The sequence below is a fragment of the Pyxicephalus adspersus genome, chromosome 12 (genome assembly GCF_032062135.1).
Source record: "Pyxicephalus adspersus chromosome 12, UCB_Pads_2.0, whole genome shotgun sequence".
Lineage (NCBI taxonomy): Eukaryota > Metazoa > Chordata > Amphibia > Anura > Pyxicephalidae > Pyxicephalus > Pyxicephalus adspersus.
Window position 1 is genome coordinate 7370675 of NC_092869.1, and position 15593 is coordinate 7386267.

General features: G+C 35.6%; 3 protein-coding genes across 3 annotated transcripts; all 3 read right to left on the bottom strand.

Moving 5' to 3' along the window:
• Nucleotides 1-3678: 3678 nt before the first annotated feature.
• On the bottom strand, nt 3679-4626 carry LOC140342529 (olfactory receptor 1500-like). The gene has a single exon (XM_072428736.1). It carries the CDS (start codon nt 4624-4626, stop codon nt 3679-3681), a length of 948 nt encoding a protein of 315 aa, XP_072284837.1.
• A 3329-nt stretch (nt 4627-7955) lies between these two features.
• On the bottom strand, nt 7956-8906 carry LOC140342530 (olfactory receptor 5AP2-like). Its single transcript, XM_072428737.1, has one exon. It carries the CDS (start codon nt 8904-8906, stop codon nt 7956-7958), a length of 951 nt encoding a protein of 316 aa, XP_072284838.1.
• A 4472-nt stretch (nt 8907-13378) lies between these two features.
• On the bottom strand, nt 13379-14317 carry LOC140342045 (olfactory receptor 5AP2-like). Its single transcript, XM_072428051.1, has one exon. The coding sequence runs from the start codon at nt 14315-14317 to the stop codon at nt 13379-13381; it is 939 nt and encodes a 312-aa protein (XP_072284152.1).
• Nucleotides 14318-15593: the final 1276 nt, after the last annotated feature.

A 15593-nucleotide genomic window follows, 5' to 3' on the forward strand; every position in this document is an offset into this window, starting at 1 on the left:
CTCATAAAAAGAGAGTAAATGTGTTTGACAACTTCTGTCTTTCTTGAAGCCATGCTGACTATCACTTATAATATTATTTTCTAGCAGAAACTCCTCTATGTGGTTCTTTATCAAACTCTCTGAGACCTTTCCAAATTTGGACATTAAACTAACAGGTCTGTAGTTACCTGGTAATTACTTTGCTCCCTTTTTGAAGATAGGAACCACATTGGCCTTACGCCAATACATCTGTACCTTGCCAGTGACTAAAGAGTCTCTAAAAATTAGAAATAATGGCGTTGACATAACTGAACACAGCTCTTTGAGGACACATGGATGTAATCCATCAGGTCCTGGTGCTTTGTCAACCTTAATTTTTCCCAGCTGTTTCTCAATCATATCAATTCTGAGCCATTGTGAGTCATTTAAGGCAATGACATTGCTATTATGAATTTGGACTTGTGCTCTGCCATTTTCTTTCGTGTACACAGAGCTAACAAAAGTGTTTAGTAAATCTGATTATGAAAACTTGCCATGCATGGTTAAACTTCTCCAAACATTTAAAACAAATGCCAGCACTCTTTGCTGTTTATACAGTTGTGTGTCCTCTCACATGCTGAAATCCTGGTAAGTTTAACAATGAGCAAAGCCTCAGTTCGAAATTTTTAGTAACATTTCACACCAGAGATAAAAGCGTGCTGCAAGAAAGTTTGTGCAAACATTTTCTAGAAGCTTAACATGGACCTGAATCTTGACGAAATCTAGACCTTCCATTAGGGTTATGAAACAAAACCAAAGTCAAGGCATTCCTTCATCACCAAAAATCAAAGCAGCTCCAAATTCAAAGCCAAGTTCATTGTGTTTTTCGGCATGAAGGGCAAAGGATTGGCAGAATGAGTTCCGGAAGGCACAACATTGAACCAACATTACTATAAGGATATAAGGAAGAAAAAGTCAAGAAAAGATAGGCAGAAATGTGGAAAAATTGTTTAATTCTTCATCATGACAATGGTCCTTCTCACACAGGCACTTTCTGTGACTGACAAACAAATTTCTACACTGGAACATCCTCCATATTAACCAGATTTGGCACATTTGAATTGAAATCAGTGATTAAAGGAAAAAGGGGACAAGCATTAGAATTGTGATATAAATAAATAAAAGTGAGTTAATATATCAGTCTTGTCATTTACTATTTATACATTATGTGTGTGAATGGTGGAGGGCAGATCCCAGCCAAGTCTTCTTCCTTTATTACTTAAATGCAGAGTTGTTAAACATTTATAATGTGTTATTTATTGTATACATAGATTTAAAAAGCTTTTTAAACATATAATATGCTGAATCAGTGAGAGTTGGATAAATGATGCAGACATCTCTAGAACTACAGTTCAGTAAGTGACCAATAGTCTGAAAGAAAACAGCTTCTTCCGTCTCTCTTTTAAAAATCCATAATCAAAGTTCAAAGAATTTTAAAAGCCTATTTGATGCAAATGCTTATTTTTTTCAAAAACACACAAAATGCAAGCATTAAAAATTGTAAACTAAAAATAAATAAAAACATCATATTAATTACAAGTCATTGTGGAACCTAAATGATGGATGGATATGCAACATCAGGTGGAAGGAAGTAGTGGAGGGGAGACACTGCTACTGTCAGCGTATATCTAAGATGATTGAATCAGCTCCCAAAAAACATATTCAGTCAATCAAACTGCTTAAGGAACGGTCATCCTGTTTGGGGTTTGAAACATAAGGCTGTTTCTTGATCAACCAGCATATAAATAGTAAAAGACAAACCTTCTAGTTTTTACATGGCCACATCCCTATTTTAATAAAAAAATAAACTCTTTGATCTCGATCAACCAGAAAAGGGCCTTTAGAAAGACATATGGAATGTTTTACAATTCTTAAAAGATGAGAGACACAGAGAATTAAAAAAAAGCTTCACAGAAGTTCAAACCAAAAAGAAAAAAGTTTTCACAGCATACACAAAAACAAAAATTACCCTTAGCAAGATGCCAATTTTAAATTGATGAAAATTGTAGTACTGTGGAAAAGTGGGGAGGTCCTTGGTGAGGTCTTGATGTGCATTTCATCTGGAGCATTGATGTACAGCTGGCTATTTTGTTCTATAAAATGTAGTATGTCAGTCTCTGATAATTGTTTCCATTGTTTAAATAAAAAAAATGAGTGTGAAAGTTCTAAAGAAATAAGTTATAAATGCGTACGCACGTGCAATAATTGTCATTAGAAACGAACGACTAACAGCCATCGTCCGATAATCGTTAACAAAAAAAGTGCACAACGATGCCGTTGAACGAGGATTGTCACTGGAAACGAATGACCGTCCTGGTGGATCTGATTGGGCGACGATCGTTCGCTATCTATTGTGTGCACGGTTGTTCAGTGATCGTGGATGGTTCTATAGTACATATTTTCCTTTAACATGTCACTTCCTGCATCGTTCAAAGGATTGTATCCAGCGTGTGTACATTATTGGTGGATTATATTTAAACAATCGTATTGTTACACCATGTACAGAACTGTGCACAATACGATAGTTCAAAATAATTGTGCATAATCATTAGTCGTTCGTTTTCCAACGACATTTATTGCACATGTGTACCTAGCTTTACAGCTGGTGCCGAAGACTGGATAAAGATCAGTGAATAGATCAGTGAATAACAACCTAAGGTCTAAAGTCATTTGCTGTAGACTAGCTCTGTGGTTTTCATCTGTCAGTCAAATGGCTGCCAATCTCATTCACAAGGCTGCAATAAACATGGCTCCCCTTCCAATAGCCTACCCTGCCCCATTAAGCTTCCCCTGTTTTCAGTCAAACTGCTTTTCCTGCCTGCTAGTACTGAAGCTGCTCATCTCCTGGCCCTTATCAGAAAGAACTGCTCCTTTTTCATCCACCCTATCCCATTTAACTGCAACTTTCTAGGCCCCCTCCCACTGATAAGATGCCCCTGGTGCTGCATTTTGGTCCTCCTTTCCCATCAAGCAGTTACTCTTTCTAGCATGTCAATCCACTGGTTCTCCTGTCACCTCTTCCCATACCTTTCTGTTACACAATGCATAGGGGTCTATTTATAAAGCAGTGAACCCAACATTCACCAAACATTCACTCATGGAGAATCTTGCAGGTCTATATGTTTTCAATAACAATTATTTAAATGTATGCTAATGGAAAATTAAGTTTGATAAACATTTGTATAACATGTGCCCATGGGACATGGGTGTATAAAAATAATAGCATCATCTTCATCCACAGGTTCTGTGCTGTTAGAGAATATGTGGACTTGCAAATTTTACACGTTTTAGGGGTTGTAAAATTGGTCTGACTTCAGTTAAAAAATTGGAGACTAGGCCTAGCAGTGATAGGGGTAAAAAATAAAGAAAGTGAGTCTGAGAGTAAGCAAGAGTGGTCCCCCTAATACATTTATAGCTCATAGTATTTGCCTACTAATCTTTATGTATCTACAAAGTGACTATGGGAAAAAGGAAAGGTATGCTATTAGGAAATGCATGTATATGACCATAGGAAAAAGGCTAATTTGTCATTTTTTTCAGTAGTAGAAAACCTTGTCCCATCACTGCCCATTAGCAGTTTTTTTTCAACTACAGACAACATTTTCAGTTTTCTATCAATATTTAGTTTGTTTACTGACCTTCTTTATAAAAATTAAATTATCAATGTGCAACAGAACATATGGTCTTTCTTAAGCTTTCTTTGATATCCTTATTTCTAATACTGTATATTATAGGGTTAAGCATAGGTGTCACCACAGTATAGAGAATAGTCACTAGTCTGTCTTGCTCTGCAGAAGAAGATGACCTGGGGTGCAAATGCATGAACATAATACCACCATAGTAAAGGGTCACAACAGCAACGTGGGAGGCACAGGTAGAAAATGCCTTTAGTTTGTCTTTGGTGGAGTGGAATTTTAGGACAGTCAGTGTAATCCAAAGATAGGACATAAGAATGAGTGTGAAAGAACCAAGAGCAACAATCGTTCCGGAGATATACTCTGCTAATTCGTTGAGCCAGATATCTTTGCAGGAGAGACGGAGAAGAGGTGGCATCTCACAAAAGAAGTGGCTGATGAGGTTGGATTTGCAATATGGCAACTGGAAGGTGAATGTTGTCAAGATTAAGGAATTTATAAAACTTACAATCCAGCATCCAACCACTAGACCTGTGCAGAGTTTTCTGTTCATGATAAGATTATATTGTAATGGTCTGCAGATGGCGGTGTACCTATCAAAAGCCATGACTGCCAGCAGTAAGCACTCCACGCCCCCCACAGCTAAATGAAAGTACATTTGGGTGGCACACCCCACAAAGCTAATACTGTGGTCATGAGATATGGTGTTTACCAAAATTTTGGGAAGGACTGTTGATGAAAAGCAGATATCAATGACAGAGAGGTTAGTTAGGAAAAAGTACATGGGAGTTTGAAGTCGGGAATTAAGTCTTACAACAATAATTATTAAAAGGTTTCCAGACAATATCATCAAGTACATTACTGAAAACATCAAGAAGAAGACAAGTTGAAGACTGAAGACATTTGAAAGTCTTAATAGAAGAAAAGTCCTCACAAGTGTTTGGGTCTTGTTCTGAACAGCAGTGTCAAGCATACTGTATATTTGAAATATGGTTTATAAAAACAAATGACAGACAAATTTGCTGTAAAAAAAGATTTAACTATATGTATATTTAAAATTGTATAAAACACTAAAACAAGTTGATACAAATGTTTTCTCTCTCTCTCTCTCTCGGAATTTAAACATCAACGCAAACAACTTTTAGTTACAAATAATCTTAACAAAAATGTAAAAAGTATCTACATGAATGAAAATGTTTTAATTAAAATATAATTTTAATAATTTGTCAAAAAGGCTTCAAGACTAAGACCAAAGTCATACACAGAACCAAGCAAGATTTCTTAAAGGATGCTTTTGACCTTAAAATAATAATTTAAAAAAATCACAAAAAGACAAAAAAAAAGGTTTTGGCTCATATAATGTTGCATTGGCTGTTTTGTTAGATTCTAGACTAGATTATGTACATTTTGAGTACTGACTTTTTTTTAATATTTGTTATTGCTGAGTCTTGACTTTGGCGACCTGTAAAAAAGGTGGAAGGTTAGATTACAGTAAATACGAGTGATTATTATTGTGATCTTATATTCAACATCATAAATAGGTTTTTGTCAAGTCTCTGAAGTACCAATTAATTTGTTGGGCAAGAAATGTGCTTTAATGAGTTTAATCTCAGACCAATTAAAGCATTATTCTGTCTTTGGAGTCAGCTTTTCAAAAACTAGAAAGTAATTTATCTACTGCCTATTGAAACATATGAGTATATATAATATATAGTATATATGTAGTGTTGGTGTTTGAATTCTGGTTGTTCTTATATTCGACCTGAATATGGCTGTTCAAATTCGTGTGTAAAAATATGTGTAAAAAAAAAAAAGAGGCTTAAATGTTAAAGTTATTTATTCAATGTGTGTGATTAGTGTAACTAACTTTTATTTTTTTACTGGTTATCCCACAATGAGAGGATTATTTCCACGGCTGCAATTTTTCTGAGCACAGCAGTGCGAATCCTATTTTCAGTGTGGGATCCCCCGGCACTAGAGGTTAAATGAGGACAAGTCTCCCCATACATTCACCTCTAGTGCTCTGTGATTGGCTGAGGAAAGGAAAATCCTTATGACGTTTGAGCTTCAGGGTTTACCTTTCCTCAGCTAAGCACTCTCATCTGTGTTCAGTTCCCACGGTCACCGGGCAGTACTTATCATTGATAAGTACAGCCCGGGGAGCTTGGGATCCTGTGGTCACAGCTGATTGGAGGTACGTGAAGGCTTCTAATTAGCTGTGACTGCAGATGAACTCTCAATAGAGTTTCTCCATTGAGAGTTCTTTTGCAGTTCAGTTCCCACGGTGACTGGGCTGATAAGTACAACACAGTGACCGTGGGAACCGTGGTCACAGCTGATTGGAGGCTGCAGATAAACTCACAATGGAGTTATGATTTTTTTTTATGTTCACAGGGGTTCTGGTTTTTAGAAGCATATCACTGATAAATGCAGCTTAAAAAAAGGAGATTGAAATTGGGAATATACTAACAATCAGCAACTGCTCCACCCCCTCCTGATCTTCACATATTTAATATTTGCCAAAGTGTGCCAAAATCAATAATATATATAGATTTTATATATCTCCCATAAACATTGTATAATTTTAGTTTTTCATAATCACTTGAATAATGTTTGTTAAATTTGATACCATCACTTTAAATTTTACATGATGAGAAATTTCATAAATTGTGTCAATGATATTATTAAGAAAAAATCCTTTTGACATACCTATATATATTATTGATCTTGCTGTGTAAACAATGTATTTATTTCAATTTTCTTTTTCATTATTCAATCTCTATGTACAAATACAGACCGTTAAGCTTGCTTACTATCATATCCCTGAGGAAGCCCATTCATGGCGAAGCACGTTGGATTCATTACACTTCATCCCCCTTTTTTGTATTCCTCGAATATACATATTTACATTGTTACCCATATTGTAAGGAACCTACCTGTCCTGCGAGCTTGCGGCGTCCCTGGGGATCCCAGCCGCAGAGAGAGACGCTCCTGCAGCAGGCAGCTTGGCCGAGGCTACTGCCCTGCTCACAGCGTGTCTCTCTCTGCAGGCAGAGGGATCCGTCCTGGCCAAACTACTGTTCGGCCAGGCGGAATCCCTTGCATCTTTATGGATGTGATCACTGAAAGTCCTGTTCTCAGCACTCCTGTGGAGGTGCAAAGTAGGGCACGTCCCAGGGGCGCTGTGGGAAGAGGTGCGCACGCTACCACGCGTGCCTCTTGTACCCTCCAAAGCGTGGCACTCGGCTGCCTTGCCACGGGGCGGGATATAGTAAGTTTGAATTCCCTGTGGCCAATCGGCCGCAGGGAATTCAGTTACCCTCCTATCAAATGGCGCCAAGTGGCGCAAGGTCATTGGTCACTCAGGCCATTTAAGGAGAACCTGTCCTGAACACCATTGCCCGCTGTAAGCCTCTGTGAAAACAGTGTGCTTGGGTGTGTCCTTTGTGTTAGTTTATGTTAATCCAGTTTGTCATTACCATAGCAACCTGGTCTGAAACCTGACTCTTGCCTGAACTCTGCCTGCCCTGACCTCGGATTGTTTGTGACCACTCTTGTCTGCTGCCTGCCCTGTCCTCGGATTTTTTTCCACCTGCCTTTGCCTTATCCTCCTGTACTACGCTTATCGGACTTATCATCTTGTTTCTTGACTATAATAAAACTTGATAAAAAGGATATTTGGAGTTGGCTGTGGTTTGTGTGCCCAGGTGCATTTCACATATACTGTGAAGTGTCAAACAGTTATGAAGTATAGATCTGTCTGAACTTGTTTACTTTACTAAATGTGTTTAAATAGAACAATTTTGTTTCTCAAAACTATCTGTCAGTCCAAAACCTCTTTTTTCCCCTCCTTTGAATTGAATGTTCAATTTAGACTAATGAAAGCGGTAGAGCAATGCTAAGGTAAAGCTTCAGAAAATGATTTTTGCAATACTCCAAGTCACCTAAATCTTCCCAAACAAACCTTACTGTGGACTTAACATGTTTGTCAATAGGGGAACATTCACAGAAGTGTGTAAACTGCTTAGCCTCTATGTACTATACTACTGTGGAAGACAAAATAAAGAAAGATTGTACTGAAGATTGTACTGAACAATAAAATATGTTTAGTGGGCTTTTTAATATCTGAGGTAATATGGAAAATCAAAAATGTACCATGGAAACAAAAATGCACTAAATTATTATTTATTGTTATCATGGGAGAAAAACCCCCAACTAATTTAAACCATTTTTATATGCATGTTGAACAATCAATGCATTCAAATAAAGTGAACTCAGAACTCTGGGTTTTTTTTTAAAATATTACTTTATTATTTTATTCAAGAACGTCTTTTTAATGCTGCCTTTGATATCCTTGTTTCGTATGCTGTAGATAATAGGATTCAGCATTGGAATCATTATTGTATATAGTATGGACACTATTCTGTCTTGTTCTGCAGAGTAACTGGATCTTGGTCTTAAGTGCATAAACATGACGGTGCCATAATAAAGAGAGACCACTGATATGTGGGAAGCACATGTTGAAAAGGCCTTCTGTCTTTCTTTGGTTGATTGGGTCTTTAAAATAGACAAAGCAATACAGAGATATGACCCAAATATCAACAAGCAGGAGCCAAGAGCTATTAAGACACCTGAAATATATTCTGCTACTTCATTAAACCAAATATCTCTGCAGGACAGTCGTAAAAGTGGTGGCATCTCACAGAAATAATGACTAATGTGGTTCGACTTGCAGTATGGCAACCGGAAGGTGAATAATGTCAAAATGAATGAGTTGCAAAAACTAATGACCCAACAACTAGCAGCAAGCCATAGGCAGAGTTTTCTGTCCATGATAGTCATGTATAGTAAAGGCTTGCAAATAGCTGTATACCTATCATAAGCCATAACAGCCAATATTAAGCACTCTGTAGCACCTAATGCTAAATGGAAATACATCTGGAATGCACATCCCCAAAAGCTAATACTTCGGTCCTTAGATATTGTGTTTGCCAGCATTTTTGGCACCACAGTTGAGGAAAAGCAAATGTCGATGAAAGATAGGTTACTTAAAAAAAAATACATGGGTGTCTGAAGTCGTGGATGAAGCCTTACCATGAGGATCAGTAGAAGATTTCCAGATAATATAAGCATGTACATCAGAGAAAACAGCAGAAAAAAGATGATCTGAAGACCAAGAGTATTAGATAATCCAAGAAGGTTGAAGGATTTTACAAAGGTTTGATTGGTATTTTCTAAAATATTTTGGGACATGGCGTTAAATTTAAAATATGTAAAATGATGATTTTGATAAACCTGCAGAAAAAAAATTTGCATAGAGTTTTTAATTTGACTTTAATTTAATTTACCATTTCTTATAGTGGTGCATCGTGGCAGCTTAGAGGTTTGCACTCTGGCCTTTGCACCGCTGCGTTCCAGGTTCAAATCTCGGCAAGGAATCTATCGGCATGGAGTTCGCCGGTTCTCCCTGTGTTTGCGGGGGTCCCCCCTGGGTATTCTGGTTTCCTCCTGCATTCCAAAACATACAATTAGGTTAATTGGCTTCCCCTTGAAATTGATCTTAGACTGTATTAAAGACATAGGAGTAAGGTAGGGACATTACATTGTGAGCCCCTTTGAGGGACAGCTAGTGAAATGACTATGGACTTTGTAAAAGACTGTGTAATGTGTCAGCACTATATTAATACTGTGTAAAAATAATAATATTAGTGGCTAAACATGGTATTAAATCTCTAATATATGTCCTTTTTATACTATTTTATTTTTTTTTTCCTTTTAAAAAACCCAAATATTCACCAACTCTACTGACAATGGTTTCAACAAACTAAGAATTATAAGAAAATCTGCAAAATATATATATATAAAAATTTGGGGACCAACTTGCACCAATATTATCTCCGACAGCCATATTTCTGAGCCTGATTGTCATATATATTTGTAGGTGGTTCTATTGGTGATCAGGAGTTGTTTCACTGTGACTGTATATTTTACTGCTTTTTTACCCTAATTATGGGTCTTAAAGATCTTTTTTCCCTATACAATTTCTGTCTCTTTCTTTCCTTTTTGTTATTTTTTTCATCACCGCCTCTTTTATTTCTCTCTTTTTCTCCGTTGAAAATTTCCCACTCACTTCCTTCTTGGTAAAATGGTGTCAGTGGGACAAAAAGGGTGAATAAATCTGTAGCAGAGACTTGTAAAGCAGTAAAACCTTACAGGGGTTCTTCCCTCTCAAACTTTATCTAAATCTCAAATGTTTTGGCTTGGCATATACTTTATTTAGAATATTGTTCATACTATTTATATTATTTTTCAGACAATTACAATACAGAAGGAGTTGTCATATCAGTCCTATTCACAAACATTCCTACTCTTTTTATTTTATATTTCCTTGTCCTTACATGTCTCTGAATCTGAACAGGTTTTCATCAGTTAACATATCCTCCAAATTGACACATCAGAAAGGTAACCAATGCAAATGCACCATTTGACATAAGGATGCCTATGTCATTCACACTTAGAATTTTAAGTTGTCTTGTACCAAAGGTTTGAATAAACAGCCAATGCAGATGTCAAAATGAAATATAAAAAATATTAAACCACCAATAAGGCTAGTATCAAACTCTATTGATGAATATGCGTGCAAGCTTGTTGATATCACTATTAAAAGGGATTTCATAAAGTCCAACACACCGTGATTTTAAAATAAAGAAATTTAATCTAAAATACATCTTAAAATTGATCTAAAGTTTATAAGTTTGATGTTTACAAACCGATAAAAAGCCATGCTTTTGTTCAAGCCTCAAGCTTGCTTTTTACTACCTCTTAGAACACTTTTTTCTCTGTACTGTCAGCTATAGACAATAAGATTTCTTAGAGATAGTTAGGTTTTCTCTGGGTTTCAAAAAGGACAAATGTTGTATTTATCTATATACTTTGTTTGGTATATCATTATACATTGGGCAGCCTGATTTATTAAAACTCTCTAAGACTGGAGAAGACTATCAAGGATGAACCTGAATACCTGAGTGTTCCAGCAAACCTGGATCCCCCAGATTCTCACATGATAGTCTTTCATCTCCAGTATATGAGAGCTTTAATAAATCAGGGCTATTGCATAGAATACCATTTATTTTCCACTAAAAACATAAGTTATTACCTTAGTACAAAGAAGACAGATTTGTTTATAAATCCTTGGTGGATCTATGATGGAAGAATTCTTTAAAGGTCTAGACTGTGATGACTAAATAATTTCGCATAGCTAATAATTTCTTTTGACTATTACTTTAACAGCAAAGTGAGCCCTAAAATCAAGTCCAAAAACTGGAATAAAAAAAAATTAAAATATATTGCATTTTGCCAATTTTGGATAAAAGAAGATATGTAATGAAAAGATCTATTTACACATTTTTGTTTTAAATAAACTTAAGAAGGGACATGAAAAAAAATATCTGTTCAAATACTAATGAAGAATTTTTAAATTGCTGTACAATGTGATTATGATGGTGTGTCCATGGATGTCATCTTTATTATAAATCACCGTGTGATTTAAATTATAACCAGTCAATGGATGAATAAAATTGCTTTCTTGTTAGGTTCTTTTGGTCCCTTTTTCAAAACAATATTGAAGTTAACTTTGTGGAGTATTCCTTGTTCTCTCCATTATGAAAGCCACACAAGAAGGTGACTATGCATGCTGTCATGATAATAGAGTCCTTAAATATGTTTTATTATTTATAAAATAATAATAATAACAGATCCCTAATGCATAGCTCGTTGGAAGCATTAACTTTTAAAAATGGTTTGAAGATTTTAGATTCCCAACCCAATTAAAAAGATGTAGAGTTTTCAAAGTCATTTATTTGATTTGAATCTAAAGATAGATTTTAACATTGCTTCAACTTCTTTAACTTTTATTCTCAAATTAAGCTTGAAAAACTGTTGGGCATGATCCCCCCCCCCCAAACAAAATAGATATGTTCTATTGCCTGTACCTGAAACCCTTAACCCTATTAACTGCAAATCTGCGACAGCTGAAAGATAGTAAAAAGAAAAGTCGTGGAAGAAGTCATGTTCCCTGTCACTAGTTTAATGTGTCATTAGGTATTAGTTTATTATGTATTTTTCTTCCTAGATTTGTCCCAAATGTAAACATTCCAGCATTATTTCTGTCCGCCAGATTTATATCATTGAGCTGCCAGTTATTATGAATTCAGGTCTATATAGTAGCCTGCCCTTATGGCAGCAGATGAAATGTGTTACAAATTGGGAAACATGTACTTTTAGATATTTCCCTTTGCTTTGATGTAGCAGAAGATTCTATATGACAAATGAATAAAGCTAAAGGCTACAAGAGACGTGAACAAATCTAAGGTTTATGGTTTGTGAAGGGTACAGCAATATCTCCATGTCTTTATGTAACCTTTTCAACTGAATGTGTGATTTAATAAAGATGTCTAAAAAGAAAGAGAAAAAAATGGATACAGTTTTTGATTTTAGATAATTTATATTTTACCAGACCTTAAATATTTTAAAAAAATGTGCTTACTGGAATCACTGCTAATAGTAATAGTCGATAGAATTGCAAATTTAAATTAACATACATGCATATAAATACATCAATGATTTTCTAGTGGTATCTTCCAGGCAAAAAAAAACACAGTTCATACTTGAGTATATACAGTAAAATGTTAATAACTGAAATATAGCAGCCTTTAGTGTGCGTTATGCAAAAGCCTTATTAAAAAGATTTACCTTCCTAGCCAAACACCCTTTTTTTTAGTTCTGTCAATTTGACAGTACTGTCATTTCTTCCTATTCCCAATTCAAGAGCAGTGCAGCATTGTTGACACAGCATCATGGAAGCTTCATTGGATCAAGTTCAATGGTAAGATAAAGAGGTACTTCATAGGACTTTGAGAGAAAGAGGGGTTTTAAAAATGTTGTGCTCTGTACATTGTCCAAAAAAAAGTGTTGGCTTTAGATATGCTTAAATTGTGACTTAAATTTTATTTGTTGGTAATTTTGTTCAGTTAGCCTTTAACATCCCACATTGCTGCTCTAAAGCTATTCTAGGGTGCTAAAAAGACTCTGGCAACCTAGACCGAAATGTTTTAGGACTGTTGTGCATCATAGTAGTAGATTGTTAGTTATCTGCCATGTCATCTCTTCGGTCTCCTTTTTCTTTGCCGTTTTACCTGTTTTTGATGCTGTATTTGATCCATCCAACATTATTCTAAATAATAACTGGGGGAAATAAATTTATTATTGAAGGTGTGAAAAAAGCTGTAGTTAATATGAAAAAAATGTTAAAAGCAAATATCATCTAAGATTAATATACGATTGTGTTTAGAATCATATTTATGAAGACAGCTACAAAAACTTCAAGTCAAGCCATTTAATGGCCAAAGAGGATTGCCATAGACCCAAAACTCTGCCATGGAGTCAGTGGCTTCCCTGGTTCCTGGATCTGTCATTGCAGCAGGGCACCTGCACATAGGTAAATCTTTGCCATAGTTGACAAGTATGCTGTGTATACTCAGTGATTGTTGAAAGAGCTCACCCACACCATTTAGTTTGGCTTTTAGGAGGCAAAATCATATAAGGCAAATCAATAACAATCTGAAAAAATAAGAAAGAAGAAAGAGGAACTTTAGAGGAACACGATAAACTTATAAATACAAAATACCTATATGTTTGTGTGTGTGAAGTGTTTTACCTGTCAAATATCAGAAAATCACCCTATTTTTCTTTTTTGCTTTTCTTATAACACCTAAAATATCTTTATTTCTTACACTATAAATAAGGGGATTTAACATAGGAGTCACCACTGTATACAAGACAGAGACCACCCGGTCACGATCTGGGGAGTAGTTGGATTGAGGACGCAGATACATGATTATGATGGTGCCGTAGTAAAGCGTGACGACTATAAGGTGGGAAGCACAAGTGGAGAAAGCTTTATGGCGTCCATCAGTACAGTGGATTTTGAAAACAGTGAAAAGGATAAGAACATAGGACAACAAAGTCAGTAGGAATGAGCAAAAAGCATTTAAGCCACCAGAGATATACACTGCAACTTCATTAAACCAAGTATCTTTGCAGGAGAGTCTAAAAAGTGGGGGCATCTCACAAAAAAAATGATCAACATGGTTGGACTTACAAAATGGCAGCTGGAATGTAAATACCACATGGATCCAAGCATTTAAAAAGCTTGTAATCCAACATCCAGAAGTCAGGATGAAGCAGAGTTTTTGACTCATAATAGTGGTGTATTTCGAGGGTTTACAGATGGCAATATATCTATCATAGGCCATTATAGCTAATAGCATACACTCTGTGGCTCCTAGAGCCAAATGGAAATATAACTGCGCCGCACATCCCATAAAGGAAATTGTTTTGTCCTGGGATAGGGTATTGCTAAGCATTTTAGGAACTATCGTTGTTGAGAAGCAAATGTCAATAACCGAGAGGTTGCTCAAAAAAAAGTACATGGGAGTCTGAAGTCGGCAGTTAATTCTTACCACAATGATCAGGAGAAAATTTCCTGATAATGTCCCCATATACATCAAGAGAAAAAGAAAGAAGAAAAAAACCTTTAGACTAGGGACAGTGGAAAGGCCAAGTAAGGTGAATCCAGTCACCAATGTTCGGTTACTATTATCCATCTCTATTATTTGAAAGACAATTTAAAAAATAAAAATATGTCAATGACAAAGCATTTTCTGTTGCAAGTTTTTTTCTGTTTTCTGTTGCATGTTTCCACATTGATGCATGTGGGATTGTAATAAAAGACTTCGAATAATCTGCAACAAACCAATAGGAATTTAAAACATCTGACTTTTGCATTTATTGCTGTTTTGTGTGGGATACTATTGAGGAAATTTCCATTATAAATTGTATAATCTTGTAAATGTTGATAAAATAAATTGCAATCTAACTTAATATATAAAGATATTTGTGGCATCCCCATGTGACTTTTAGTGCTCACCAGATGGGTTCTTTGTACCCTTGCGTGCCATTATTGTATTTTGAGAATTTTAAATTAAGATAGGAAATGTAATTGCTTTAAAAAGGATGTATTAATTGTACACAGACTGAAATTATATACTGTTGCATTTACTACTACATTTATTAAAAAAGTAATTCCTATTATTAAGACTTTAAAAGGAAATAACAAAGGTTTGCCAATTTGATATACAATGCCAACTGTTGTGCATATGTGAGCAAAGATTGAGTTAAATAAATCTTGGAGTTGAATCTTAATGCTTCATGGAAGTTAGATTTCTTGACATCTATAAACTTGTCCTTGGGCCTTTAGACCAGTCAAATGAGAGTTATATCCAAGGGTCCCATAGACATGTGAAGATCACACAATATAATTTGGTTGCCATCTAAGGTTGGCGAATACCCATATTTTTTACATAATTTAGCTATGTAGGTAAAAATGGCATGTACATTTAATGACACCCATCATCCTGTTAATAGGGTACTACACACATCTGATCATTTGGTCAGAACAAAATATAGGGAAAATAATGTCCTAACCAAACAGGCACTATTGTAAAGATATTAGCCATAAAAATGTTCCTAGGTATATTCAAAGAGATGTATATCTACACAGTCAAATTAGATAAGTTACAAATATACCTGCCAACCAATAGGGCACGTATTTGTCAGGCGACAGTTTTATAGCAGAACTCCAGTCGGCAGTGTTCTATATTTTTTGTGACTTCACATTTATATTGTGCAACTTTATTCCCATTTAAACATTATTTGCATGGCTTTGCACTGGCCTTGGGAGGTAGTCAAGAGGAACTCCCTGATGTTGCACTGACACTGATTGATGTAAGCAGACACTGTGTTTTTCCAAACCAATGCACAAATATTTACCTAAAAAATATTTTGAATGCAATATTTGTTGGGCAATATTTGTTTTTTATG

Bases quoted from the DNA above. Each gene is read 5' to 3' on its own strand.
- LOC140342529 (XM_072428736.1), bottom strand. From the start codon at position 4,626: ATGCTTGACACTGCTGTTCAGAACAAGACCCAAACACTTGTGAGGACT.
- LOC140342530 (XM_072428737.1), bottom strand. From the start codon at position 8,906: ATGTCCCAAAATATTTTAGAAAATACCAATCAAACCTTTGTAAAATCC.
- LOC140342045 (XM_072428051.1), bottom strand. From the start codon at position 14,317: ATGGATAATAGTAACCGAACATTGGTGACTGGATTCACCTTACTTGGC.